General features: G+C 42.7%; 1 protein-coding gene across 6 annotated transcripts in view; it reads left to right on the top strand.

Moving 5' to 3' along the window:
• The window catches only part of RCL1 (RNA terminal phosphate cyclase like 1), a 60,289-nt gene that overhangs the window by 21,383 nt on the left and 12,992 nt on the right, over nucleotides 1-25,914 (top strand). For all 6 annotated transcript variants that reach the window (XM_006068202.3, XM_006068199.3, XM_006068200.3 and 3 more), the window contains exons 4-7: nucleotides 4,196-4,270; nucleotides 5,191-5,315; nucleotides 19,005-19,130; nucleotides 23,091-23,247. In XM_006068202.3, coding sequence (XP_006068264.1) covers nucleotides 4,196-4,270; nucleotides 5,191-5,315; nucleotides 19,005-19,130; nucleotides 23,091-23,247 — 483 coding nt within the window. The remainder of the gene's footprint in view (nucleotides 1-4,195; nucleotides 4,271-5,190; nucleotides 5,316-19,004; nucleotides 19,131-23,090; nucleotides 23,248-25,914) is intronic.

Genomic DNA, 25,914 nt, shown 5'->3' with positions numbered 1-25,914 from the left:
TATCACTGACAGTACTAAAAATTTACATATTTACATATAAACAATGACAAAGATTAATTGGTAGATTCCCTAGAAATAGTATTTTATTCTTTCTAGCAGTATATTAAAAGGCTTTCTTGTAGTTTTCACATGCTACAGGACTAAAATGACCTTGGTTAGTACCTGGCTCCAACCCAGGATAAAATAAATACACCTAATCCTGGATAAAGAGTAACTTCTTCAGCCTGTGGCTTCTTTGTTTTGAACTTTCTCTTTAATGTGTAGTTTCCCCATCAATTTATGTCCACACCTACTGTCTGCACACAGGGATGAATACGATGAGTTCTGCCCGTAGGGAATGTGGTTTCATGGGGTGAACAGCTGTGAACACAGCCAGGGAGACCACAAGGCTGGATACCTCTGGGCTCTGGCAGACGCACAAGCTGAGTGCTGAGGGCTGGGGAGGGCTTTCAAGAGGAAGGGAAGCCCCAGAGTCGGTCATGGTTTTAGGAAGATAACTGTAGAGCTGAGAGAAGGGTAAATTGCCAAGGTGTCAACCAGTATGAACTTGATGCAGAGGGAAGTGGAAGGGTAGACAAATATGAAGGGCATGGTGGAGGGAGGGGCTTCATAACTCGATAACTAATTGGAGTTGGGATAGGAGGAAGGGGTCACAGGTAACTCCATGATTTCTGTCATGGTTGACTTGAAAGGATAGTGATCAGAAAGAGTTTGACACAGGGAAGAGGAAAATTGTGATGGGGTGATAGTTGATGTGTCTGATTTTGGTCCTGTTCTCTGGGATATTGATGGGATATCCATGGGGGATGTCCAGTTGGGAATTACTGTTTGGAGCCTCAGATCATCAGGATCTTACCTACTGATATTTCACTCTGTAGGAGAATGAGGTTGACTAGTACCGAGGTTGATCACTGTTGGCTTTTTGGCTCAGTAAGTCTGACAGGTGTTTTTCTCTTGGTCTGCACAGTGTGCCGGTGGTGTTGGTGTTGGTGTTGGTGTGTGTATCTGAATTGGTTGTTCTTGTTTGAAACCCCAGAGTTTTTCATTGTAGTAGGTCAGCGTGGCTTCTCCACAACAGCAATCCATCAAAGCTGAGTAGCACCTGCCCTCTTGGGAAGAGGCGTGAGAGCTCCATTTGGACACAGGTCTTAACTGACCTCATCATTCATTTAACGTCCCTTTCTAGCCTCAGTGGGCCAGTTGAGTTTTGGCTTCATGGTTCCAGGGACTGAGAATAGATGAAGAAGAGGAATAAGTATGTAAGGAGTGAGTTGGGGAAGAGGAGCTGGAGACAGTGACTGTGGAAATAGAAGGATTTGGAGGAGCCAAGGAGTTGAGTTCTGAAAAGCTAGGGATGATCCAAGAGTCAGTCCTTGCAGGAGTTGAGTTGGGATTGGGTAGGGAGATGCAGCAGTGAGAAGTTCTGTTGAGCTTTAAGAGAACAGTATCATTAGGGTGCAAGATCACGCACAGGTTCAGAATGAGTAAAATAGAACCATAGAAGGTTGGGAGATTCTTCCAGAATGCTAGATGGGATGTCCTCTTAAGAGCTGAGGTTGGGAATTTTTAAGTGAGAGAAACTTGCACTCATTTGTAGGCTGTAATGGAGAAGGAAAAAGTTAAAATGAGAAGGGTAGAAGGGCTTAATAAGGCCACCTACAGATATCCAGAGGATAGAAGCAGCAGTGATGGGATGAGCCTTGTAAAGGGGTAGGGACATTTTGGAGACAAAAAGATAGGAAATGGGGAGAAATTTTGAGAAGAAAAATTCTAGGAGATCTACTTTGAGTCTCAGTGATTTGATACTGGTGCCCCCAGTTGATATTTACTGGTGCCAGCAGTTGGTCAGATGGTGAGTGAAGAGTCCATCCTCTTTCAGGGCTATCCTAGCAGGGAAAAGAAGTGGAGTGAAGTCTGCTGTGTCCTGGCCACTTGTTTAGGTGGACCTCTGTCAGTATCTGTATTTATTTGATTCATGAGGGTTAGGTAGATGTTCTTATCACTGTTTCAGACAAGGGAACTGAAGGGAACAGGTTTCTTCCCTTTTTCTGTTTGTTGTGGTGTGTGCTAAGTTGCTTCAGCCATGTTTGACTCTTCTGCGACCCTATGGATTGTAGCCTGCCAGCCTCCTCTGTCCATGGGATTCTCCAGGAAAGAATACTGGAGAATATTCAATTGCCATTTCCTTCTCCGGGGGATCTTCCTGACCCATAGATTGAACCTGAGTCTCTTATGTCTCTTGCATTGGCAAACAAGTTCTTTACCACTAGGGCCACCTGGGAAGCTATGGGTCTGATCATATTTCTACTTGTTGACTGATTGGACTGTAAGGGTGGTGCCTTTGCCCTGAGGTTCCACTTGGGTCAGACTTTTGCCTTTCCTCTCTGACTGCAGAGTAACAGATAGGTTTCCTTGAAGCAGAACCCACAGACCACCCCCCTAGATCCAGTGTGTGGAGCTTGAGGAGGTTATGGAACTTTCTAGTCGGGCCCCTCTTTCTACAGCAGGCAGCCAAAGCCCTGAGGAGAGAGCGTCCGGGCCTCAGAGGCTGTAAGAGGCAGAGTGGGGCTCCAGGCCACAGCTGCCTTTCCAGCCCTTGTCCCACCACAGCGAGGGGCCTGCCCTTCGTGTCAGATGGAGAGTGACCCGGGAGACAGGACCACACCTGGAGTTATATTTGGGCTCCTGACTGGCCCTCAGTCAATTTGACTTCCTCCTATTTGACTCCAGGTGTGGGTGGGATGAACCAGCAGGGGTGTTCTGTTCTCTTGCCTTTCTCTTACCCGGGAGAGCGGGAGGTCGCCTAGCTCCAGGAGTCATGCTCACGGAGCAACCGGCGTCCTTGCAGCCCCCACCTTTTCCAGAATCTGGCTTGGTTTTCTCCCCAGCTGCCCTTCGTACTAGCCTCAACTGAATTCTTCTTGGTTTCAGCAATTCCAAATGCCTATTTTAAGTTTCTGAGTTGTGTGTAGCTTTAATATTTAATTGAAATTAGCTAATCTTTAATGGATTTTCTCAGTAACTGCTTCTGCCCCACCTGATCCATGCTGAACATGTTCCTAGGATACATAGGTCATTTCTACCTCTGGTTAATTTTCTGATATATGAATATTTGGTTGGGGACTGTTCTCTGCCATAAAGCCCTGTTGGAGTATTGTTCTGTTGAATGTTAGCATGTAAGAGTTGGTAGCAACTTGGAGACAGGCAGGCTGAGCTCCTTACCTTAGAGACAAGGGAATTTAGAAGTTGAGATTTTCTTGTTTGAGGCCACACAGCAAACTAGAGCCTGGACTGGGACCAGGGCTTTTTCCCAGAGCCTCTGCTTATGCTGCTTGCCCTCAATGCTTCCTGTTGTAGGATCAGCCCCTGCAGGGCTGAGAAACATCTCTTGTTCCATTGGGAACAAGGAGGGGATTGCTCTTGTTTCCCTAGTTGCCGCTGAGCAGTCACTGACTTCTTGGATAACGTGATTTGAATATCACCTTATCCTCTGTGAGGAATCTGCAAATGAATAAGGAAGGATCGCAGCCCTCCTAGGAGTTTCGAATGAGGAGATGGTAACAGATGTACTTGACAGTGTCTTGCCATCGACTGTGGATGTCTTCCTCGCACTTAGGGGTTTTCGTTGTTTGCTGCAGTTTGAGGCTGTCTTTCCTCTGAGGCCCCCGGCGCCTTGTAGAATCACCACCACCTTTAACTGCCTGTGTGTGGGTGTCAGCAGGATTCTTAGGTAGAACTGTTAGGCTGAATAATTGATTCACTTTAGCCTGGAGTGCCACCAGCTCTAAACGTGAAATAGTCATGTTGAATAAAGAATACTTAAAGAGGCCATGTCTTTGCTTAGTGTTTATACCTGTAAGAATGAGCAGAGGTTTCAGTTTGTTTTCTGCATGAGCCCAGCAGTTTCTTGGTGCTTTTTGCGTGATAGCATGTGATGCTCATGATGACTCATAAGGTAGGTGTGTACTACTATAAATGTGGAAAAGGGGCTCAGAGAAGCCAGTGGCTTATAAAATCATAGTCTTTAGTCGAGAGCAGAGCCAACCCATGCCCTCAGTTGTAAGCCAGCCTCTTTTCTCTTTACCAGACTGCTTCATCTACCTGGAGGCTAAGCCTTAACCGGCTTTGTGGATTCTTTCTTCTTTCAATCTCAAGGTTTAAGTAACTTTTTTTTTTTTCTGAAATTATTCTGCAGGTTGATGTTCTGAAGGCAACAGCACTCCCTCTACTGAAACAGTTTGGGATTGATGGTGAATCTTTTGAGTTAAAGGTACGAATGTCCAGATTGTTGGTGGCATAAATCAGTGTGAAATATTTTCTTACCAACTCACTGGAAGAGCTGTATGGTTCAGTGTGTGTGTGGCACGATTGAAGTCACCATTATAAGAATTCTTGAACCTAGCATTGCAGACTTTGAGCTGAAAGGGTCCCTTTAGTAATGACAAGAGTAATTGATATATTGCACTTACTTAGTGGTAGTAGATGTTGTCAACATTCTACATACATTAACTCCTTAACTCATGACAACTCAGCGAATAAGTCATGGAGCTGGGATTCTGACCATGCTACCTCTCTGATCTGGATCATTTATTTTAATTTGTGCCCAGAGCCTACCAATCTGAATGTCCCTGAGACTTTTTAGTACTTTACTTTCAAAACCTAGTTGAAGTAATTTAAGCATCTGTTTGTTTGCTATTTAAGGGAATTATATCAATCCAGTGTGATAACACTGGATATCTAAAGCTGTTTAGCATCTCTGCTTTTTGAAGGGAAATTACTTCATTTTTATTTAATAACTCAAAACTATTGAGTTTTGATAGACCATTTAATTCCAGAAGAGGAGAAAAGGGTTCTTGGTGGTTAAGAAGTGGGTAAGCTGATAAGCTAGACCAGTCCCTCATTTTAAGGTTGAGGAAACAAGTTCTGGTAGTGAAGTGACCTGTCTGGCTTTGACTGGAACATGCAGGTTCTGTGTCTACTGCTTTTTCTGACACACCACATAGTCCCCTTGCTCAGCATGTACCCCTGTGGAGCTGACATTAGGTTCTGTTGATCTTGAAGAGATGGACAAGTTGGGTTCGAAAGCCTTCTGCATTCTAATGTTGGTTTTCATTCTTGGTGTACACCAGCCTGGCTGGGTGTCATCCACTCTGTTGAATCCTGACCTCTTCTTTTTCACTATGCCTGCAGGTTGTACGACGGGGGATGCCGCCTGGAGGAGGAGGTGAAGTGTTTTTTTCATGTCCTGTGAGGAATGTCCTGAAGCCTATTCAACTCATAGATCCAGGAAAGATCAAACGTATCAGAGGAATGGCGTATCCTTTGCATTCGCTTCAGATTTCTTACTTTTTTTTCTTTGCCTCAGTAAGATAAGAATGACTCATAACAGTTTACTTCTTCCCAGGGTTATTTACATTTCAGACAACAGTTCAGTCGCTCAGTTATGTCTGACTCTGCGACCCCATGGATTACAGCATGCCAGGCCTCCCTGTCACCAACTCCTGGAGCTTGCTCAAACTCTTGTCCCTCAAGTTGGTGATGCCATCCAACCATCTCATCCTCTGTTGTCCTCTTCTCCTCCTGCCTTCAATCTTTCCCAGCATCAGGGTCTTTTCAAATGAGTCAGTTCTTCACATCAGGTGGCCAAAGGATTGGAGTTTCAGCTTCGGCATCAGTCCTTCCAGTGAATATCCAGGACTGATTTCCTTCAGGATTGACTGGTTGGATCTTCTTGATGTCCAAGGGACTCTCAAGAGTCTCCTCCAACACCACAGTTCAAAAGTATCAATTCTTCAGCACTCAGCTTTCTTTATAGTCCAACTCTCACATCCATACATGACTGCTGGAAAAACCATAGCTTTGACTAGATGGACCTTTGTCGGCAAAGTAATGTCTCTGCTTTTTAATATGCTGTCTAGGTTGGTCATAGCTTTCCTTACAAGGAACAAGCGTCTTTTAATTTCATGGCTGCAGTCACCATCTACAGTGATTTTGGAGCCCAAGAAAGTGAAGTCTGTCACTGTTTCCATTGTTTCCCCATCTGTTTGCCATGAAGTGGTGGGACCAGATGCCATGATCTACATTTTTTAAATGTTGAGTTTTAAACCAGCTTTTTCACTCTCCACTTTCACTTTCATCAAGAAGCTTTTTAATTCCTCTTCACTTTCTGCCATAAGGATGGTGTCATCTGCATATCTGAGGTTATTGGTATTTCTCCCTACAACCTTGATTCCAGCTTGTGTTTCATCCAGCCTGGCATTTCACATGATGTACTCTGCATATAACTTAAATAAGCAGGGTGACAATATATAGCCTGGACATACTCCTTTCCCAATTTGGAACCAGTCTGTTGTTCCATGTCCAGTTCTAACTGTTCCTTCTTGACCTGCATACAGATTTCTTAGGAGACAGGTAAGGTGGTCTGGTATTCCCATCTCTTGAAGAATTTTCCTCAGTTTTTTGTGATTTACACAGTCAAAGTCTTTGGTGTAATCAATAGAGCAGAAGTAGATAATTTTTCTGGAATTCTCTTGCTTTTTCTATGATCCAACGGATATTGGCAATTTGACCTCTGGTTCCTCTGCCTTTTATAAATCCAGCTTGAACATCTGTAAGTCCTCGGTTCACGTACTCCTGAATCCTGGCTTGGAGAATTTTGAGTATTACTTCACTAGTGTGTGAGATGAGTGCAATTGTGTGGTAGTTTGAACATTCTTTGGCATTGTCCTTCTTTGAGATTGGAAGGAAAACTGACCTTTTTCCAGTTCTGTGGCCACTGCTGAGTTTCCATATTTGCTGGCATATTGAGTGCATCATCTTTTAGGATTTGGACTAGCTCAACTGGAACACTGTCACCTCCACTAGCTTTGTTTGTAGTGATGCTTCCTAAGGCCCACCTGGCTTCACATTCCAGACAACAATCTTGGAAAAATCTTAACAGTGAACTTGTAATTATTGGCTGAGATAGGGTATTTTATTATCTGCCTCATCATAACTAGACTGACTGATTGATTCATTTATTTTTTTTGGTTAACACTTAAGCAAACAGTTCCACTGTTTGCTATACTCTCTTGACGGCTTTGATTTGGGGGCTACCAATACACTGTAGTCCCTGCTTCAGAAGAGCTCATCGTCTGGTGAAGGAAATGAATGTACAGATACATAATTCTGCTGTGATGTATAAAGTGATGTAGATGATGTTCAGTGGGTTGGAGGAACTAAGAGTAGAGTGGCATATTTGTCCGGAAGATGTGAGAGAGCTGACTAATAATTAATAATATCTACCATTTAGTAATTGCTTATTCTGAACTATGATAATTTATATATTTAATTTATTTTTTATTTTTTAAACTATTGAGATGTGGTTAACATACAAAAAACTGTATATATTTAATGTGTACAACTTGAGGAGTTTGGAGATATATATATATATATATATATATATATATACACCTGTGAAACCATCAACCCAATCAGTACCATAAGCATTTCTATCACCTCCAAAAGTTTCTTTTCATCCTCTTTATTATTTTAATTTTTTGTGATAAGAATACTTTTAACATAAGATTTATCCTCTTAGCAAATTTTAAGTATGCAATATAGGCATTATAGTGTATAGTAAGTGTCTAGGAGAAGGAAATGGCAACCCACTCCAGTGTTCTTGCCTGGAGAATTCCAGGGATGGGGGAGCCTGGTGGGCTGCTGTCTATGGGGTCTCACAGAGTCGGACACGACTGAAGCGACTTAGCAGCAGCAGCAGCAGGACTTATTTAGATTCCTCATATAAATGGGATCATATAGTATTTGTTCTTATGTATCTGGTTTATTTCATATAGCATAATATCCTCCAGGTTCACCCATGTTGCCACAAATGATAAAATTTCCTTTTTGAGGATGAATAACATTATTGAATCCATATACCACATTTTCTTTATCCATTTGTCTGTTGGTAGACATTTAGGTTGCTTTTATACCTTGGCTATTGTAAATAATGCTGAAAAAAATATAGGAATCCATGTGTATTTCTTTGAGATCCTAAGTTAAGTTTCTTTAGATATATCTAGAAGTGGGATTGCTGGATCAGATGGTAGTTCTATTTTTAATTTTTCAAGGAATCACCATACTGTTTTCTATAGTGGCTTCACCAGTGCATGTTCCCACTAGCAGTGTACAAGGACTCCCTTTTCTCCATACCCTCACCAACACTTCTTACTTATTTATTTTTTGATAATCACTATCCAAATGGGGTGAGGTGATATCTCAGTGTAGTTTTAATTTGTAGTTCCTTGGTGATTAGTGATTATTGAGTGCCTTTCCATGTTTTAGTTTGCCATTTATATGTCTTTTTGGGAGAAGTGTCTATTCAAGCCCTTTGCCCATTTTTAAGTAGAGTTGTTTGTTTGTTCATTTTGCTACTAAATTGTAAGATAAGGTGTCCTGTATCTTTTGAGTGTTAATCATATATATGAATTTCAGACATTTTCTCTCATTACATAGGTTGCCTCTTCACTCTGTTGTTTATTTTGCCTCCTTTTTTTTTTTCCTTTTTGGTATTCAAGAAATCATTGCTGAAGCTAAAAGTCTTCCTCACTGTTTTCTTCTCAGAGTTTTACAGTTTAAAGTCTTACATTTGTCTTTAATTCATTTTGAGTTTATTTTTGTACCTGGTGTGAAATAAGAATCCTGTTTCATTCTCTTGCATATAGGTATTGTTTTCCCAACAGTGTTTATTGAAGAGGATATCCTTTACCCGTTGTATATTCTTGGCAACCTAGTTGAAGGTCAAGTGACTAGATATGCGTAGGTTTATTTCTGGGCTCTCTGTTCTGTTGTCTTTTTTTTTTTAATGTTAGTACTATACTGTTTTGATTTTGGTAGCTTTGTAACATATTTTGGTATCAGGACCTGTGATGCCTTCAGCTTTGTTCTGCTTGCTCAGAATTCTTTGGCTATTTGGAGTCCTTTGTGGTTTCATATAAATCTTAGGTTTATTTTTTTCCTATTTTTATTAAAAATAAATGTGAGATTTTGATAGTGATTGCCTTGAATCTGCAGATTGCTTTGGAAAGTATGGACATTTTAACAATATTAATTTTTCCAGTCTTTGAACATGGCCTGTCTTTTCCTCTAAAGTCTTTTAAAATGTCTTGTATCAGTGTTTTGTAGTTTTTAGTGTGTAGGTCTTTCACTTCCTTGGTGAAGTTTATTTCTAAGAATTTAGGTTGTTTTAAATGCTATTGTAAATAGGATTGTTTCTTTGATTTTTTTTTTGTGGGTAGTTTGTTGTTAGTGTATAGAAACTCAACTGATTTTTGTATGGTGATTTTGTATCATGCAACTATATTGAATTCATTTATTCTAACAGTTTTTTTGGGGGGATGCTGTTCTTTAGGATTTCTACATAAGATCGTCTTCTGCAAAAAGAGATAATTTTACTTTTTCCATTCCAATTTGAATGCATTTTCTTTTTCTTACTTAATTACTCTGGCTAGGACTTCTAGTACTATGCTGTATAGAAATGTCAAGAGTGGGCATCTTTGCTTTGTTCTGAATTTTATAGGAAAAGTTTTCAGTTTTTCACCATTAAAGATAATGTTAGCTTTGGGCTTTTCATATATGGCCTTTATTGTGTTGAGGTAAGTTGCTTCCATGCTTAATTTGTTGAGAGGTTTTTTTTTTTTTTTTTTTATCATGAAAGAGTGTTTTTTATCAAATGCTTTTTCTGCAGCTATTGAGACAATGATGTGATTCTTATCCTTCATTCTGTTAATGTAAGGTTTCACATTGTTTGATTTGCATATGTTGAACCATTCTTGCATCTCAGGGATAAATACCACCGTGTCATGTTGTGTGACCCTTTTAATATGCTGTCGAACTCAGTTTGTTAATTTTTTTGAGGTTTTTTGCATCCGTGTTTGTCAGATATATTGGCCTGCAGTTTTCTTGTATTATCTTTGGCTTTGGTGATCCTAATCTCATAAAATGAGTTTGGAAGTGCTTCCTCTTAGATTTTTTTTTAGAAGTTTAAGCATCAGTGTTAATTCTTCTTTGAACATTTGATAGAATTCACCATTAGAGTCATCTGCTGAAGCCACCTGGTTATGGGTTTTTCTTTGTTGGGAACTTTCTGATTACTGGTTTAATCTCTTTACATGTAACTGATCTGTTCAAGCTCTCTGTTCTTGATTCAGACTTGAAAGTTTTTATGTGTCTAGGAGTTTATTTATTTCTTTTAAGTTGTCCAGTTTATTGACATATAGTCATTTATAATAGTCCCTCATGATGTTTTCCAATTTCTGTGGTGTCAGTTGTTAATGTTTCCTTTCATTTCTGATTTTACTTACTTGAGTGTTGTCTTGTCTTTGTCAAGCTAAAGGTTTGTCAGTTTTTATCTTTTCAAAAAATCAACTATTTCATTAAGTTTCTTCTATTGTTTTTCTGTTTTATTAATGTCTAATCTGCCAACTTTGAATTTGATTTCTTTTTCTAGTGTAAAGTTAGGCTATTTGAGATCTTCCTTTCATAGAAAGAATGTTAGCACTTATCAGGCGGTCCTAAGATGGCAAAAGAATAGGACAGGGAGACCATTTTCTCCCCCACAAATTCATCAAAAGAACACTTGAACGCTGAGTAAATTCCACAGAACAACTTCTGAATGCTGGCGGAGGACATCAGGCAACCAGAAAAGCACTTATCAGTATAAAATTTCTTAGTACTCCTTTTGTTGCATTCGTAAATTTTGGTATGTTCTGTTTTCATTTTCATTTGTCTCTTGTTGGATCTTCTTTTATCGATTCAGCCACTCTGTGTCTTTTGATTGTGGAGTTTAATACATTTATATTTTATATACTTTATTCTTAACCTCAAAGTGAGTCTGAATTCACTTCCATCCTATTTTGTGGATGTAGAAACTGAGGCTTCAAATGCTTAAGGAATTTGCTCCCATATAACATTGCTAGTAATGGTAGAGCTGGGATTTGAGCCCTGTCTCTGTGGCCCATGCCTTTAACCTCTGCTTTTTCCTGTAGAGAGGACAGGGCATTTGGACTGAGCTTGAAGAATAGAGGCTTGTAAAGCGGGACAAAGAAGGAGGAGTGCTGTGGACGGAAATGTGGGCCTGTGGAGGGAACAGTGCCCAGCCGTTCTGGGGAGTGGCAGGCAATGTGGTGTGGCCTGAATGCAGGTCACTCAAGGATGTCAAGTGGAAGATGGGATGAAAAGTGAGAGCAGGAGCCTGTGGAGACTGGAGGCTGTGCTGAGGAATTGACCTTCATTCAGAATCAGTAATTTTCTTTTGGAGAGAGAATTTAGAATTTGCACATTAACCAAATAACTCCAGTGGTACAGAAAGAACTTTTGGCTGTTTTTGGCTCATTGTAGAAATTTTGGTAGGTATGAGTTGGAAAACAAAACAAAAGCACCTCTTCACTGCACTCACTTAGAGGCAGAAATAGTAAGGAATTATCATGCCCTAAAGAGAGCTGGTAAGGGTTGTGTCTTGGGGACAGGTGAGGGCTGCTAGTTTATGGAGGTCTCCTAGAGGCAGGATGGATAGGATGCAGTGATCACCTGGGTCTGTGCTAGAGGAATAGGGAGTCCTTGAGTATGATTTTGATGCTTCTCACTTATACCCCTGAATAGAAGTATTTGTTGAGATAGAAGCTGCAAATGTTTGGGGTGGGGTGTGGCCATGTGGTTGGCAGTGAAAATAAGTTTAGTTTTATTCATGTTGGGTTTTATGATTCCAGGTAAGTACATGGATAAGTCCAGAAAGGACTTAGAAATTGGGAATGTAGAACTTCCTAGGAAATGTAGGACTCAGGGACAAGGAAAGCTAGAAATGGATGGTTGTGGCATCAGCCACTATGTAGAAGGCAAAGAGAAGAGGATGGGACCCTGAAAGGTCACTAAGATTTGAAAGCAGAAAGCAAAGTTCTTCCAGGAAGGGAGACTAGGGAAAATCAGAGTTGAATGGGGAATAAAGAAATCAGTGATACTTCATTAAAAATAAATAAATTAAAACTACACTGAGATGCCATCTCTCACTAGTTAGATTGGTAAAGAAACTAAAGCTTGACATAATATTCTGATGAAAGGTTGGTGAGAAGGTGAGACAATGTAATTAGTATGATTAAGAATTTGACAGTATCTAGTAAAATTCCTAGACATCAAGGAAGCTGTCAAAGGCTACTAGAGTCATGTCAAATGGACACAGAAGCCAACTTGAAGTGGCTCCTACTAGCCAAAGATGGGACATTCTAACTACCAATAAAAATAACTACAGATCAATTGATTACACATTAAATAAGGTTACATCCACAAATTTATTATGATACTTAAAAAAAAACCCTGTATTGATCATCCTTGGAAATCGACCCATTCTTTTGAAAATCAGTAATAAGAGTCAACCATTTATTCTGCTTTTCCTATACAAACTGATAAGGGGAAGTTGATGAGGGAAAGTCTCTGTGTATCAAAGTATTGACTCTTTGTTTATGAATAAATTGCAAATAGTTTTTTTCTTAAAAAAATAAAGAGAAAAGAAAATGCAGCTTATTAGAAGCCAAGTCAGTGCCTTAAAGGGCCCAGAGGAGTAAGCATTAGGCCAAGCCGAGGGACTCACAGGAGGCTGCCACTGATAACCCTGAGGGCTCTTTCCAGCGAGTGTTGGAGTCAGAGGCCAGATAACCAGTTCTGGGCTGCAGAGTGATGGGGGGAATGGTGGCAAGCAGAAGCTACTCTTTCAAGAACTTTGACAGGAAAGAGAATGGAAAGAAAGATATGGTGATAACTTGAGGAAAAGAATTGAGAACATCCCCTCTCTTTAACAAAAAGATTGATGATTTGAGTATTTTTGTAGGTTAAGTAGATTTATGCATGAGAGAGGGAGACTGACAAAGCAAGGTAACAAGGCGATTAAAGCTAAAGCACAGGTGCTAGAGTCAGACAGATGTGGGTTCTAATTTTGGTTTGCCATTCACTGATGTTGGGATTTTGGCCCCAAACTTTGGTTGACACATTTATCATTGGGCCGGTTTATGACTGCTGTGTGGGGCTGTTGGTGCTGTGCTATGCTCAGTCTTGTCTGACTCTTTGTGACCCCATTAGTCCACCAGGCTCTAATGAAGTTTAAATGGAGTAATAGATGTATAGTATGAGACACTGGGCTGGTATAAGTAAGTATTTGGTAAATGGTGGTGATGGAGCATTTTGATGATGTTTGGAAAGGGGTAGGAGGCATTTTCAATTTTTACTGAGTTAGGATGGGTTCCAGGGTGAGGGGACTGGCAGGGGTGTGATAAGGGAATGTGACAAGAGTGGCGAAGATGTGGGCCACTTAGGCATTGTGAGGGGTGTGTCCAGTGGGGCATAGTAACTCAGGATAAGGAAAAGGCTGTGGCGCTGCAGTAAGGGCTCAGCTGAAGTGAGGTGTTTTCATGGTGCTAGCTGTGTGGTGTGTGGCTAGTCTAGCAGCAGTTGGCAGCCTAGAAGGAGGAGTGGAGGAGGCAGGAGGCCATCTTCATGCAGGACTGGGTGTGGATCGACCAGGTGAGTGAGATGTGCAGAAGGGTGGATTACAGGGCGTATTAGTGAGCGTGTCATTGGAGCGACGGCCGGTGCACTCCTTACTGAGGAATGCAGCAGAGGCTGCCAGCCTGGAGAAGGCACATGGTCATGGGGTTGGAAACCTTCACAGTTGTTGTTTTTTTTTTCTTCACAGTTTTAATGGAAATAGACGTGTGTGTTGTGTAGAAGAACTTGACATTGTGTTTAGGGAGTTGTATTTCGGGGTTTCCAATGTTAAGAGTGGTAGAATTCTAGGTGCCAACAAGATCATGGTAAGGGCAAGTGTTGGAGGTGGGGGGACGGATGGGGTTGGGTGATGGCTTTCCTGGTGGGGATTTGATATGAGTAGAAAGGATGTGTGCTTCTAGGGGTGATAGGGGCTTAAAGTCAAGTTTCGTATTTTTCAGGAGGTTTAAGCGTGGTCTTACTTGGAGGAAAGGAACTGTGGAGTGGATTGCCTTTTCAGAGGTCTTGACTGGATTGCATGGTGGGTAGTGAGGGCACGATGTAGGGTGGATGCAGAGCCACAGGACAGAGAGAGCTGTTGCTGAGATAAAAGATCAAACTTGGGGTGCTGCCTGCAGTTCTTTTTAGGAATCATCAAGAACAGAGGAACTTGTAAGAGAGCTTCCCTGGATTAATATCTGTTCTCTGCAGGGCTATCCTTGGGCCCAACCATGGGCCAAGACTTGTGTGTGTAGGGGGGAAGATGGCTTGTGGAGGAGAAATGGTACCTTTCCCAGGGGACCCCCAGGTTGATGGATGCTTACATTGATGTCTGAAGGTGATGGTTGACTCTCATATTCTCCGACTCTTAGGAGATAGAAACAGGTTATAGAGGAATGGAAATGTGATGCAAGTGCGTGCTAAGTCGCTTCAGTTCTGTCCATCTCCTTACAATCCTGTGGACTGTAGCCAGTCAGGCTCCTCTGTCCATAGGCTTCTCCAGGTGAGAATACTGGAGTGGGCTGCCACTTCCTCCTCACAGGGGATCTACCTGACCCAGGGATTGAACTTATGTTTCCTCATTGGCAAATAGGTTCTTTACCACAGGTGCCACCTGGGAACCCTGGTGATGCTAGTAGGTGGGTTTTCTTTTTAAAAACTAGAGATACCTGTTTTGCTTGATGCACGTTAGTTACTTATGTGCATGTTTAGTTGTTTAGTCGTGTCCGACTCTTTGTGACCCCATGGGTTGTAGCCAGCCAGGCTCCTCTCCCCATGGGATTCTGCAGGCAAGAATATTGGAGTGGGTTTCCATTCCCTTCTCCAGGGGATCTTCCCAACCCAGGAATTGAACCGGGGTCTACTACATTGCAGGCGGATACTTTCCTGCCTGAGCCACCAGGGAAGCCCCCCTAGTTACTAATAGCTCGACCTCATTCTCCTTAACATTGAATTTCACTGTGTACAAATTCCAAGTTAAACCCTGTTGATGGCCATTGGGATGTCTTCTGTTCTTCACTGTTGCCAAAAATGTTGTGGTTAATGGCCTTGTACACAGAGTCCTACACACTTTCAGAACTATTTCAGTTTGTTTTTTCCATTTAGAGATTTGTTTCTTCAGTGCTGTGTCATGGCAGTGAACTCTGCTTGGAGTCCATTCTCTCTAGTTTGGAAATGTGATTTCCAGTGTGTGCTCTCTTTGTTTACCACAGTCCTGTGGTAACAACGTGGGTTGCATGGAGGCTGTTACACTAGGGTCTCACATGTACTCTGTACCAGGTGTACAAAAGCCTTGTGAGTTTTTTGATGCCTTTGATGAAGATGCCAGGAAACAGGGAAAGCTCTGGGATTGTACAGGGTTTTATATAAAAGCTGAAGCAGCTGTTGTACCCTAGGCATCTGGGATGTAACCTTGTTCCTCCCCTGCTTTTTCTGGTGTTCTTCGAACATTCCCTGTGTAGGCTCTGAGCCAGAAGGATGCTGGTGAGGTCCCAGGCGGTTCCCCTTCCTTGAGGCTGGGGATGGGACACCTGTGCCTTCTCCCATCTAGCCCTAATTCTAGTCCTTCCTCTAAACTCCCCACGAAAGTCAACACAACGCCCTTGCCCAGATCCTTGTCTTTAAACCAGACATTCCAGCTGCTGGTCTGCAAAGCTGCCCGTTTCACAGATACCCCAAAGGAATGTGGGTTTGAATTGAGATCACTTTCTTGGCCAGCTTTGGAGCCTGGGAGAAAAGAGCTGCTTTTGGAAAAATACTTTAGCAGGGGTTTGTTACTTGCAAGGCTGGTTAACAGTCGGGCTGAGCTTGGAGGTTATATTCCCCGTAGGAGGGCTCAAGCTGGGAGAAATAGCCCCATTCTTGTGTGTGTCTGTGGTTTTAACTATTCCCCCTCCCCTGCCACCCCCATCCCTGCAGAGTGCGTCTCTCAGACTGACTGGCCAGGGCCTGGAAGGGAGCTGGTGGCGTTCTTGCCAGCAACTGTGACTGGATGGTGCGGTTGCCTTTTATTTACTGCCACCCACTCTCATTCTCCCCACTGCCTGAGAGAGAAGGAAACACTGTCTTTCAGTTTTGTGATGCTGTCCCAATAGTTCATGATTGGATGTATAGGAGTCAAGAGAAGAATCAGGGGTGGAGGCAGGAGAGGGGCATGAGGTGGAGTTTGTTGGACGATCTGGTTTCCTTTCTCTTAATTGTAGGGAGGGTACTTAGAGAGTGAGTCTCTTGCTTTGTGTTCACACATACCCTCACTCCTTAGCCTTCTCTGACTTGTAACACCAGGGAGAGTGAAGGGTAGGAGTTCCATGCCCTGTAGCCATGAACTTGTCTTTCATGGATATGAGTTCTTAGTATGGTACTCATAAAAGGCCCCTGGAATTGTCTGCAAAATTGTGTGTTCACGTGTTTCTTGAGACAGGGTTCATGGCTTTTACCAGATTCTCAGAGAGGTCTCTTACTCCTGAGAGGAAAGAACCTCTGCTTTGGGGTTTGAACCTTGGACTACCAGTAGGAAAAGCAGTGGTGGACATTCACTGGGCTCCGACTACACACAAGGCATGGCTGAGCACCTGACATGCATTGTTTCAATTGAGCTCCCAGACCTTGTGAAGGAGAGTATTATGATTGTTATTTTTGTAACAATGAGGATGCGGAGGCACCAGGTTTTCAAGTAGCAATAATCACACCTTGGATAAAGCTCATTGGCTATGATACCACCACTATGCAAAGCCGGAAGCACCAGGAATAGCACATTGGTTCCAGAATGATGCAGTTTGCTGGAGCCGGGACTTAACACAGATAGTCTGATTCTAGAACTCTTAGCCAGTCTTGGTAGGACCTCCATACCAAGCCAGAGAGCGCCATAATGACTCTGGGATGCAGCCGGCTTTAAAGTTCCTTTCCTTCATTACTACAGTGCCTGAATTCTAGTATACACTTCCATTGGCCCCGATTAGCACTTTTACCTACCGAGTTTCCACATCCCTGGAGGGATCGGGGAAGAAGATTGCCTTTGGGAAGTCACATCTGTTTAATTTTGAATCTTGGTTCTGTGATTCAGTTGTCCTCAGTGAGAGCCCTGAAGCAGAAACCCATAGCCTTACCTCAAGGTTACTGTGAGCATAAAATAAGATGATCATGTACCTGAAAGAACTTTGAAAGCCATGAGCACCATGGGATTATGTATCAGGATAGTGACATCTGTATTTTCCTGCAGAATGCGGGCACTTCAGGCCTCAGAGGGACAGCACCCTCCTGGTCCAAAGGGTATGAGACCTGGGACTGTTTATCGAAGCTGCCTGTGGTCAAAAGTACGTTCTGGACAGAAGAGGTGGTGATGTAACTGGGCTGTGTGTGTGTGTGTGTGTTGAAAAATCCCTCTTTACTCTTTCCTCATTTTGGGTTTGTCCTTTGAGTCAAGTCAAATATTTATCGAGTATTTCTGAGTACAAAAGTAGTGTATGAGAGACTTGTGAGGGATACGGAGGTAGAGCCCCTTTCGTTATGAAGCATGCAGTGTTATCGGAGAGCAAGGATGGCCTGAGTGTATATGAAGGGAGACGTGTGGTAAGTTCAAGTGCAGACCACAGTTGGGGCATCCTGGAGGGTTTCAGGAGAGAGGGAGAACTCCAGGTTGGAAGAATGGAGGCAGGTAGATCAGGCTGAGGGATTTGGACACTTGGGTTCATGGAGCTGGGGATGGTGGTGTTGGGTTGGGGATGAACCAAGCAGACTAGGGGTCTGATCGCAAGTCTGGGAGGGCCTGGAGTTACTGGGAGCTTCTCCCTCACACGTGGGAGCTGGATCTTTTGGTGAATGTCCAGGATGGGTCAGAAAGGGGAGCTTGATGCCAGTCAGGTTCTTTGGTTTTTGTTTCTGCAGCCCAAATGAAAATTAAATGTGTTATTGACAGTAATTTTCGAACAGTTGGGCTGGGCTGGGGAGACCACACACCTGGTTTTCCCTGTTGGACTTTGTGCCTGGGGTTTGGATCAGAGTAATGGAAAGATCGTGTGTTATTACTTCTTTGTTTCTTTAGCCCCTCGTTCCACATGCACAGCCAGCCCCTAACCATACATCGAACATTGGAAGTGCTTAGTACATACTTACTTTTTTTTTTTTTTTTCATACTTACTTTTTATTTGGTTGGTTGATTTGGGGAGAACCAGTCTCTAATAAAGTTTAATTTGAGGCAGTAGTTTCCAGTTTCTCAAGCAGCACTCTTTTAATTTGAGTTGATTTGAGTTGCCAATATCTTTCCTTTCCTTTCTGAGGCTGTCCTGTTGTAAAAGTGCTAATTATCACTAATTGGACCATTAGGTAGAAGTTGTAAGGAGCCTGTATCAGCCATAAATAGCATTGTCGGCACTTACATAATCGAAAATAGGCGTAAGTTAAAAACCTCTTTAGACCTATATAGACAGCCCCACTATGTTCTTTTACTAATGTTTTTTCTGCTTCTTTTGTTAGCATACCATGGGGTGGATTGGATCACCCAGGGGCCCAGGTCAGTCCCAGTGGGGTGTCTGTCCTGGTCTTAGGTTTCTAAGAGAAAGACTTAATGGTAACAGCAGTGGGGATGTTCAGAGAATACTTCAAAGGGAGTCTGGCTCATGCCATACAGGGGGGCAATTGCCTTTACTTGTTCCAAATTTGAGGTGAACCATTTCTAGGGGAGAGGGAATAGGTAGGCAATCTAGAGCAGGGTTGGCAGCTGCTTTTATTTTATACTTTCCAAGTGTCTATATTGTTTGGGTGTTTTTCATCAAGACTTTTTATAACAATACAAAAATTATATAATAATAAAAATCATAATGTAAAAATTGAGTTATGATACTACAAAGTTAAGTAATTAAATACAGGTGGAGAATAGAATGAAATTAGAAACATCATTTTGTTATGGCAGTACCACAAATATATGCTAGCTTTGTGACTGACTTTTCTCCGCTGTGGAGTCCAAGCAGAATGACACCCTTAACTCCAAGTTGCAGGTATTCGGTACGTGTATCACCTCAGATGGCAAACCGGATTGTGGATTCTGCAAGGAGCATCCTCAACAAGTTTATACCTGATATCTATATTTACACAGACCACATGAAAGGCATCAACTCTGGGAAGTAAGTGTCTGTGCATTTTGGAAGCCTAATTTGCAGCCTCCCTAAGCATTTTTCATACTCCTCGTCTCTGATTGAAGCTTAAGCTGCCAACTCTGAGGTTGGGCAGCCAGAGGAAGAATGATTCACCTTTTTTTTCCTTCTGACTTACTGCCATTTTCACCACCAAGTATATTCTGAGCATCTATCACATGGAAAGTATCACCGTGCCCAGTGCTGGGTGATGAGGGTTTGAGATACCAGCCTCAGGGAATTAAAACCCAGCTATTAATAAAAGTGCCTCCAGCTTTAAATCCCATCTGCACTCTGTTCCCACTAAAAAGTAAAGTAAACAAAGTTCTCCCACCCTGAGTAAATAACAATTTAGGGAAAAAAATCCTTTGTTGGTCTAAGTGCCAGTCGGCGTCTCTCTCCATCAAGGGGAACGACACCCTTAGAGCCAGAGAAACTTGTTATTGCAGATTTTAATTTGCTTTAGTTAGAGCCTTTGTGGAAAACCTCATGTTAGAACATAAAAAGTTAATAATGATGATCTATGTAATGAAAATATCTGTTTTAAGCTTTTGTTATATATTTAGAAACCACTAATTTTTTATTATGAAAATGTTAAGCGTACAGAAAAGTTGGAAGGATAATGCAGTGTACACTTGTATATTTTTCTTACTTGTACGTAGAGATTATTTTGCCAAATTTGCTTTCCTTGTATGTGAGTTTTCTCTGTTTTTGCTGAGCCATTTTAGTGTGAATGACAGTATCTTTACACTCTGGACCTGAACTTTTCAGGTTGTATCTTATAAAAGTAAGAACATTAGAGACTGACAATTGTGAGATAAGAAATCAGTTTTTTTCCTAAGTTGTACCACAGCTCATCCTTTCATAGTCCTTCCTCTGAGCTTTCTTTAACCTCAGCAAAAGAAGGAAAGAGAGGGGAAAGAAGGGGGCGAGTGTGTTATGGGATCTCTGACCTTCTTGAGGCCTAAGGAAAAGATAAAGGAGATTTCACAAATGCAGTGGTGGCTCTTTGTCCAGAGCAACAGAGGAGGTGGTGTCAGAGCTTAGATTTGGGACAGGATTTGTGTGCAAAGCTGGCCTTTTCCCTGGGAATTGGAAAGGTCAGTGATGGTCCCAGACTTTTGGTGTATTGCTCAAATACCACTGGTGGTGTCCTCATTCCTAACATGTGAGTGATAACGCCTACATCCCTAGGTTACTGTTACTGTAAAGATGAAAAGATCCCATATGTAAGCCCCTAATGCAATGCCGGGCACATAGTAGGTGCTGCAGAAATGGTAGCTGCTAATGCCATTCTTGCCTTTTTCCTCCCTTGGCTGCAGGTCTGCGATTATGTGTCAGCTGTTTTCTGGGGAGAGGGAATTACAAGGGATGGGGGAGGATAGGTGGTGCCAGCAGCTGTCTGAGTGGCCTAATCTCTGTCGTGCCTTGTCATCTGGCTTCTCGCTCTACAAAGAAGTAGAGCAGACCCAAAGGCTGTGCTCCCAGCTAGAATGTGGCTTTTCATAATGCCATCATTGACCAGCCGACCCTAGTGCTGCTCAAGGCCCATACTTGCGAATAATGAGTAGGAAGCTCACATGTGTATGGAGATGTAGGCATAATGTAGCCTTGTTTTACAGGTAAAATTTACCTATAAAACCAATGCACGATGTTAAATTTGCATTCTGCTTTCTAAATAACAAGTTATGGTTGACAAACAGTGATCTTCCTTCTCCCTTATGAAATTACAGTCACGAGTAGCTATTTTCCTTTTCTAATTCAGTGAAGTGTCCTCGTAAGTTAAGCTTGCTGAACTCTGGGAGTGAGTCCTGTGCGGCCATGCCCTGGGACTTTGGGAGCCAGCAGTTCTTGGGGACCTGTGTCAGTTGTTTGTCCAGTGCACATGTGTCCAGCATGGTCCCATATTGATTCCCAAAGTCATGACTTTTTTGAAAAATCTAACCATTTATCAATGAGAAAGTTTTGGAGCCCGTTATCTATAAACTGTACTAATGCCATCTTCAGTGAGGTCACTTGGTGATCAGCTGCTTTGTCAGCATAACTTGAAATAGGCCTGATAATATACATAGCCCAAATTGGGGGGTGGGGGATGTCGGCATAACATGCATAGAGCATAATATGTTATCGTGTTTTTTCTGTAAAACAAATACAATATCAAATGGAACAGTCTTGATTAAATGTGAAGTTCATTGTAATAAGTACACAATACCTCAAAAATTTCACATGGATGGAAAAGTTTGGAAGTGCTTAGGAACTGCAAGTTAAGTGGGTTTGAGCGGTGATGATGGCTTGTCTCCTGGCCCTTCCTCCCTCCGTTTTCTCCTTGTCATTTTGTGCCACTACCTCTGCTGATGAGCTGGGTGCCCCCTCCCTTCTCCTGGTCAAGTGAGTCATAGGCAACTTGAGATTGTGCTTTAAATGTCCCATGATGATGCTGGGAAGTACAGTGTTAGATTGTTGAGTGTGACTCAGAGTGCCCTGGAACCTGTGTTCTCACTGTTCCCTCTCCCCTTGGCAGGTGTTATTAACCTTTGGCTGTATAGACAATCAATTTTTTTTTTTTTTAAAGAAATTAAGGACCAACCAGTATAGTTAGCCCCTGTTGTGAGCTCATATAGTACATTATTAATTTTACATGTAGTTTTTCTGAAACAAATATTTTGGCTAGTTTTGTGCTAGATGCATAGAAGGTGCTTCATGAACATGTATGTTGAATTGTGTTAAAGGAGGCAGGGCTGTATCGTGCTTGCATGTGGAGTATACCGCTGGGAACTGGATATAGCTAACCCTGGAACAACGCTTGGATTAGGAGTGCTGAACTTCCCTGTACTCGAAACCAGCGGTCAGCTCTCCATCTTTGGTTCCTCTGTATCCGGGGTTCGTATTTAGTGAAAAAAGATCTGTGTCACTGGACCTGAGCAGTTCAAACCTGTGTTATTTAAGGATCAGTTATATTTGTTTGAAAGGCACTGAGCAAGGTGGACATGAGGTGTCACGTCTAGAAGTTTTGTGGGGAGATGCTTGTGTTTATTATTGTCAACTGATTTTGTTTTACATCAAACTGGTTGTCACTAAGCCTCATGAGGGCAGGGTCCCGTGTGTGCCCCAGTTCCTGGGTATGTGGAAACTTTCTCCTAAATGTTTTCTGTGTGCATGAGTGCACGAGGCATTTGTGGTCCTGGACTGGTAAGGGTGTTAGGTTCTGGCTGCTGGTGGTCAAAACACCTGGGCGAGAGAACATGATACTTACTGGCTTCTGGATTCTATTCATTGAATTCTGAGTTAGCGATGTCCCGTGGGGACAAAAGCATAAAGGTGTACCTTCTCTAGGCCCGTTCTCCTTGGGTGGTCTTTGCCATCACGGGGCAACAACTTGCTGTGTCTCAAGAAGAGCTATAATCAGGTGGTCTCCAGGCTGCTTACATTTCTGGGGTGGTTGAGTGAGGGCCAAGGAAGTGGAGAACTTGTGTGGTCTTTGGCTTCTGAAAGACCATGTTTGAAATGCATATCAGTCTTCTTTCTGGCCGTGTGGACTTGATGCTCGTTGCTTGATTTGTCCATTTCCTCAGTTATAGGGTGGGATGGTAATATTTACTCTGCAGAGTCATGTCAAGCCCCTAGCTCAGAAACTGGCTGAGAGTAGAACTCAATATCTGGTAGCTGTTAGGGTGGCTGTACATGTGGAGTGTTACAAACTCTCACAGTGTATGGTGTGGGCGAAGGGAGGGCTGAAAGGGAAAGCAGTGCAGATTCTCATCACCTTTGGTTTTGCCATGTGTGTGCCCTCACTGAGTCATGTGTATTTCCAGTGTGAGCTGGTAGGATCTCTAATAAGGCCTGATATAACCAGACAGAGTACCATCAAAAGGATGTTTGTCTTCTCTTTTGACTGGTGAATGCAAACCCTGCTTCATACACTGCTCAGTGTCTGTGCCTTTGAACCTCCAGGTCTCCGGGCTTTGGGCTGTCCCTGGTTGCCGAGACCACCAATGGCACTTTTCTCAGCGCTGAGCTGGCTTCCAACCCCCAGGGCCAGGGCGCAGCGATGCTGCCCGAAGACCTCGGCAGGAACTGCGCCAGGCTGCTGCTTGAAGAGATCTACCGGGTATGTCCTCAGCTTCTGCAGGTCTGGGAGAGGAGCACCTGGAAGCAGTTCCCATGTATCTTCATTAGGAACTTTCTTTCTCTTTCAAGGGCTTCAGTCAAGGAGTTAACCTCTTCCTACCTTTTAGACAGTTCAGCATTAACTAGCTTAGTGGGTTAGCTAACTAGTCAGTGAGCAGAGATTCGGCCCCATTGGTTTGATACAAACAGCAGGTAAGTTTTAACGATTGGGAGGGCAGAGAACTAGAACAGAGTCATGCACGAGGGAAGAGATGAAAAATGAAGCAAGTTAGGCAGTGACTGGCCAACTGAAGGGCACGCACTGCCCTCCCCAGAGCAGGGACCTTCTCTCAGCCCCCCAGTCATTGCCATGGCATGGGTGAGGGCTCATTCTTCTCAGATTTTTCAAGAGAAACTGGAAAGCTGGATTTGTATGTGACAGTTAATTCAGATAAAAAACAGTGTAGTAGGGTCAACTTTGCACAGCGTTCGGGAGCATTGACGACTGTCTAAGGAAGGCAGGCCTGTGTCAGAGCACAGTAGGGGTTTGGGAAGGTGAGACAAAGAAAAGGTGACGACAGGATGCTGAAGACAAGGCTGCACCACCGGTCATTTTGCTTAGACATTCATCTGCACTCCTGTCTCTTTCCAGTGGACCTGGGGAAAGTGGATGTATCTCATTATGGACAGCCCGGTGGGAGCCCACAGGCACAGCTGAAATGTGGGTTTTATATCTCCATAAATGGCAGATTATAAGCCTCAGGGTGAAAGCACAGTCTATCAGTCCCCAAGACAGAAAACATGCAATCTGGATTAGGTTATTATTTTTTTTCTTTACTCTAGTTAAATTCTACTTTAAACCATTTAATTGTGGCTGGACTGTATTTTTTGTTGTTGTTTTAAATCATTAAGAAAACTTCTTTTTTGTGGGTCTGTGATCTTTAATTGCTAAAAAGGGTGAAGATGCTTCTTGTTTTTATAATAATTCTTTCTAAGTCTGTGATGTGACATGGTTTAAATAAGTAATAAAAATCCATCTCCTTTGGTACCATTTATTTTTACCAAAGTTTTAATCCTCTGATCTAATTCCTCTTGTTCCATTTATGTCTCATCAGTTAACCAAGCCCTCTTGATTTCATTCCAGACTTTCTGGAACTACCCTAGCCTATCCATCTCTCTGGCACCATCTACTACCCTCTTCCCTTCCACACCAACCTCCTCTGATTAGACGTACTGGCTTTCCCTTCTTACAGAGAGGAAATCCTTTCCACATTCTCTCCAACATCCTCTTCAGTCTAAATCTCCCCCTAAACAGTGATCTGATCTTGTTACTCCTGTGCTCAGAGACCTTCACCAGCTTCTCACTTTCCCAGGATAAAATCAAAACCCTTGACCCAGTGAGAAAAGCCCTGCCTCAGCCTCCCTGCTCCGCCTTGTCCCTGCAGTTTTGTATAGTTCTCCTCAGAGGGCACTCAGCCACTTTCAGGCTGGCCTCCTGGCTGTTCCTCACTGGCCCTGGGTCATATTTTCCCCCATCCTCCTGTTCTTCTTCCCTCTCCAAATCCTGCTCATCACTCCAGGGCCAGCTCAAATCCCCACCTCCACAAAGCCTCTCTCTGGTGCTGGGCGAGTGACTACCCCTACCCCATCACCTTGGCAGTCCTGGTGCCCTCAACAGCATAGCTTCATCTTCACCTTGAACTCTTACTGGTTCCTGCTCATATCTCATCTTTATAGTGAGATTGAAGCTACTTGGCACAAGGATTGTATCTTCTGCTTTTGGAGTGGCCCCACCACTCCCTCTATGGTGTCCTGTACACAGACCCTAATATATTTATTGCAGTGAAGTGTTGGTTCAGCACATAATAAAAATCAGTTGAGGGACTTCCCTAGTAGCCTAGTGGATAAGAATCTGCCTGCCAATGCAGGGGACACAGGTTCGATCCCTGGTCCAGGAAGAACCCACATGCCTCGAAATAACTAAGCCCATGTGCCACAACTACTGAGCCTGTGCTCTAGAAACTGTGCTCCTCAACAAGAGAAGCCACTCCAATGAGAAGCCCTCACACCGCAAGGAAGAGAAGCCCCTGCTAGCTGCAACTGCAGAAAGCCTGCACAAACGCCAGTGAAGACACAGCCACCAAAAATAAATAAATTAATAAAATAAATAAAAATCAGTTGAGAATGGCAGAATGGCACTACAGTGATAGGAAGCAGAGATGAAAGAGAACAGTTTTAATTTTATGAAACAGAGTGAATTCTGTAAAACAGAAATAGTGTTGTTGGTCCATATATTCTCCATGGGGTCAGGTTTTCCTTTTAGATGGAAATATATGTGCTATATAACTCTTGTTCTAAAATTTGCTAAAGAAGATAAATATTGTCCTTTATCAACTCAGGTAGATTTAAAAAGAGCAGATTTTCATAAAGCCTGGCTGGAGGATCCACTTCCTGATTTTTTTACTCCATTGTAGGAAGTTTTAATGGCAGAGAATGAGTGCATCTGGGAACTGACTTACTTCCTACCCTGCACACATTGAAAAAGGAGAGAGATGTGCTCACATAAGCAGCAGTAGGCAACCACCTAACCTGTTCAAAGTCTGGGAGATTCTAGCCCTGAACGATGATGTGTCATGGTTAAAAACTTGGTTTCTTGTGATATGTGCAA

This window comes from Bubalus bubalis, chromosome 3, assembly GCF_019923935.1.
Source record: "Bubalus bubalis isolate 160015118507 breed Murrah chromosome 3, NDDB_SH_1, whole genome shotgun sequence".
Classification (NCBI taxonomy): domain Eukaryota; kingdom Metazoa; phylum Chordata; class Mammalia; order Artiodactyla; family Bovidae; genus Bubalus; species Bubalus bubalis.
This window is presented reverse-complemented; position numbering and strand designations above follow the sequence as displayed.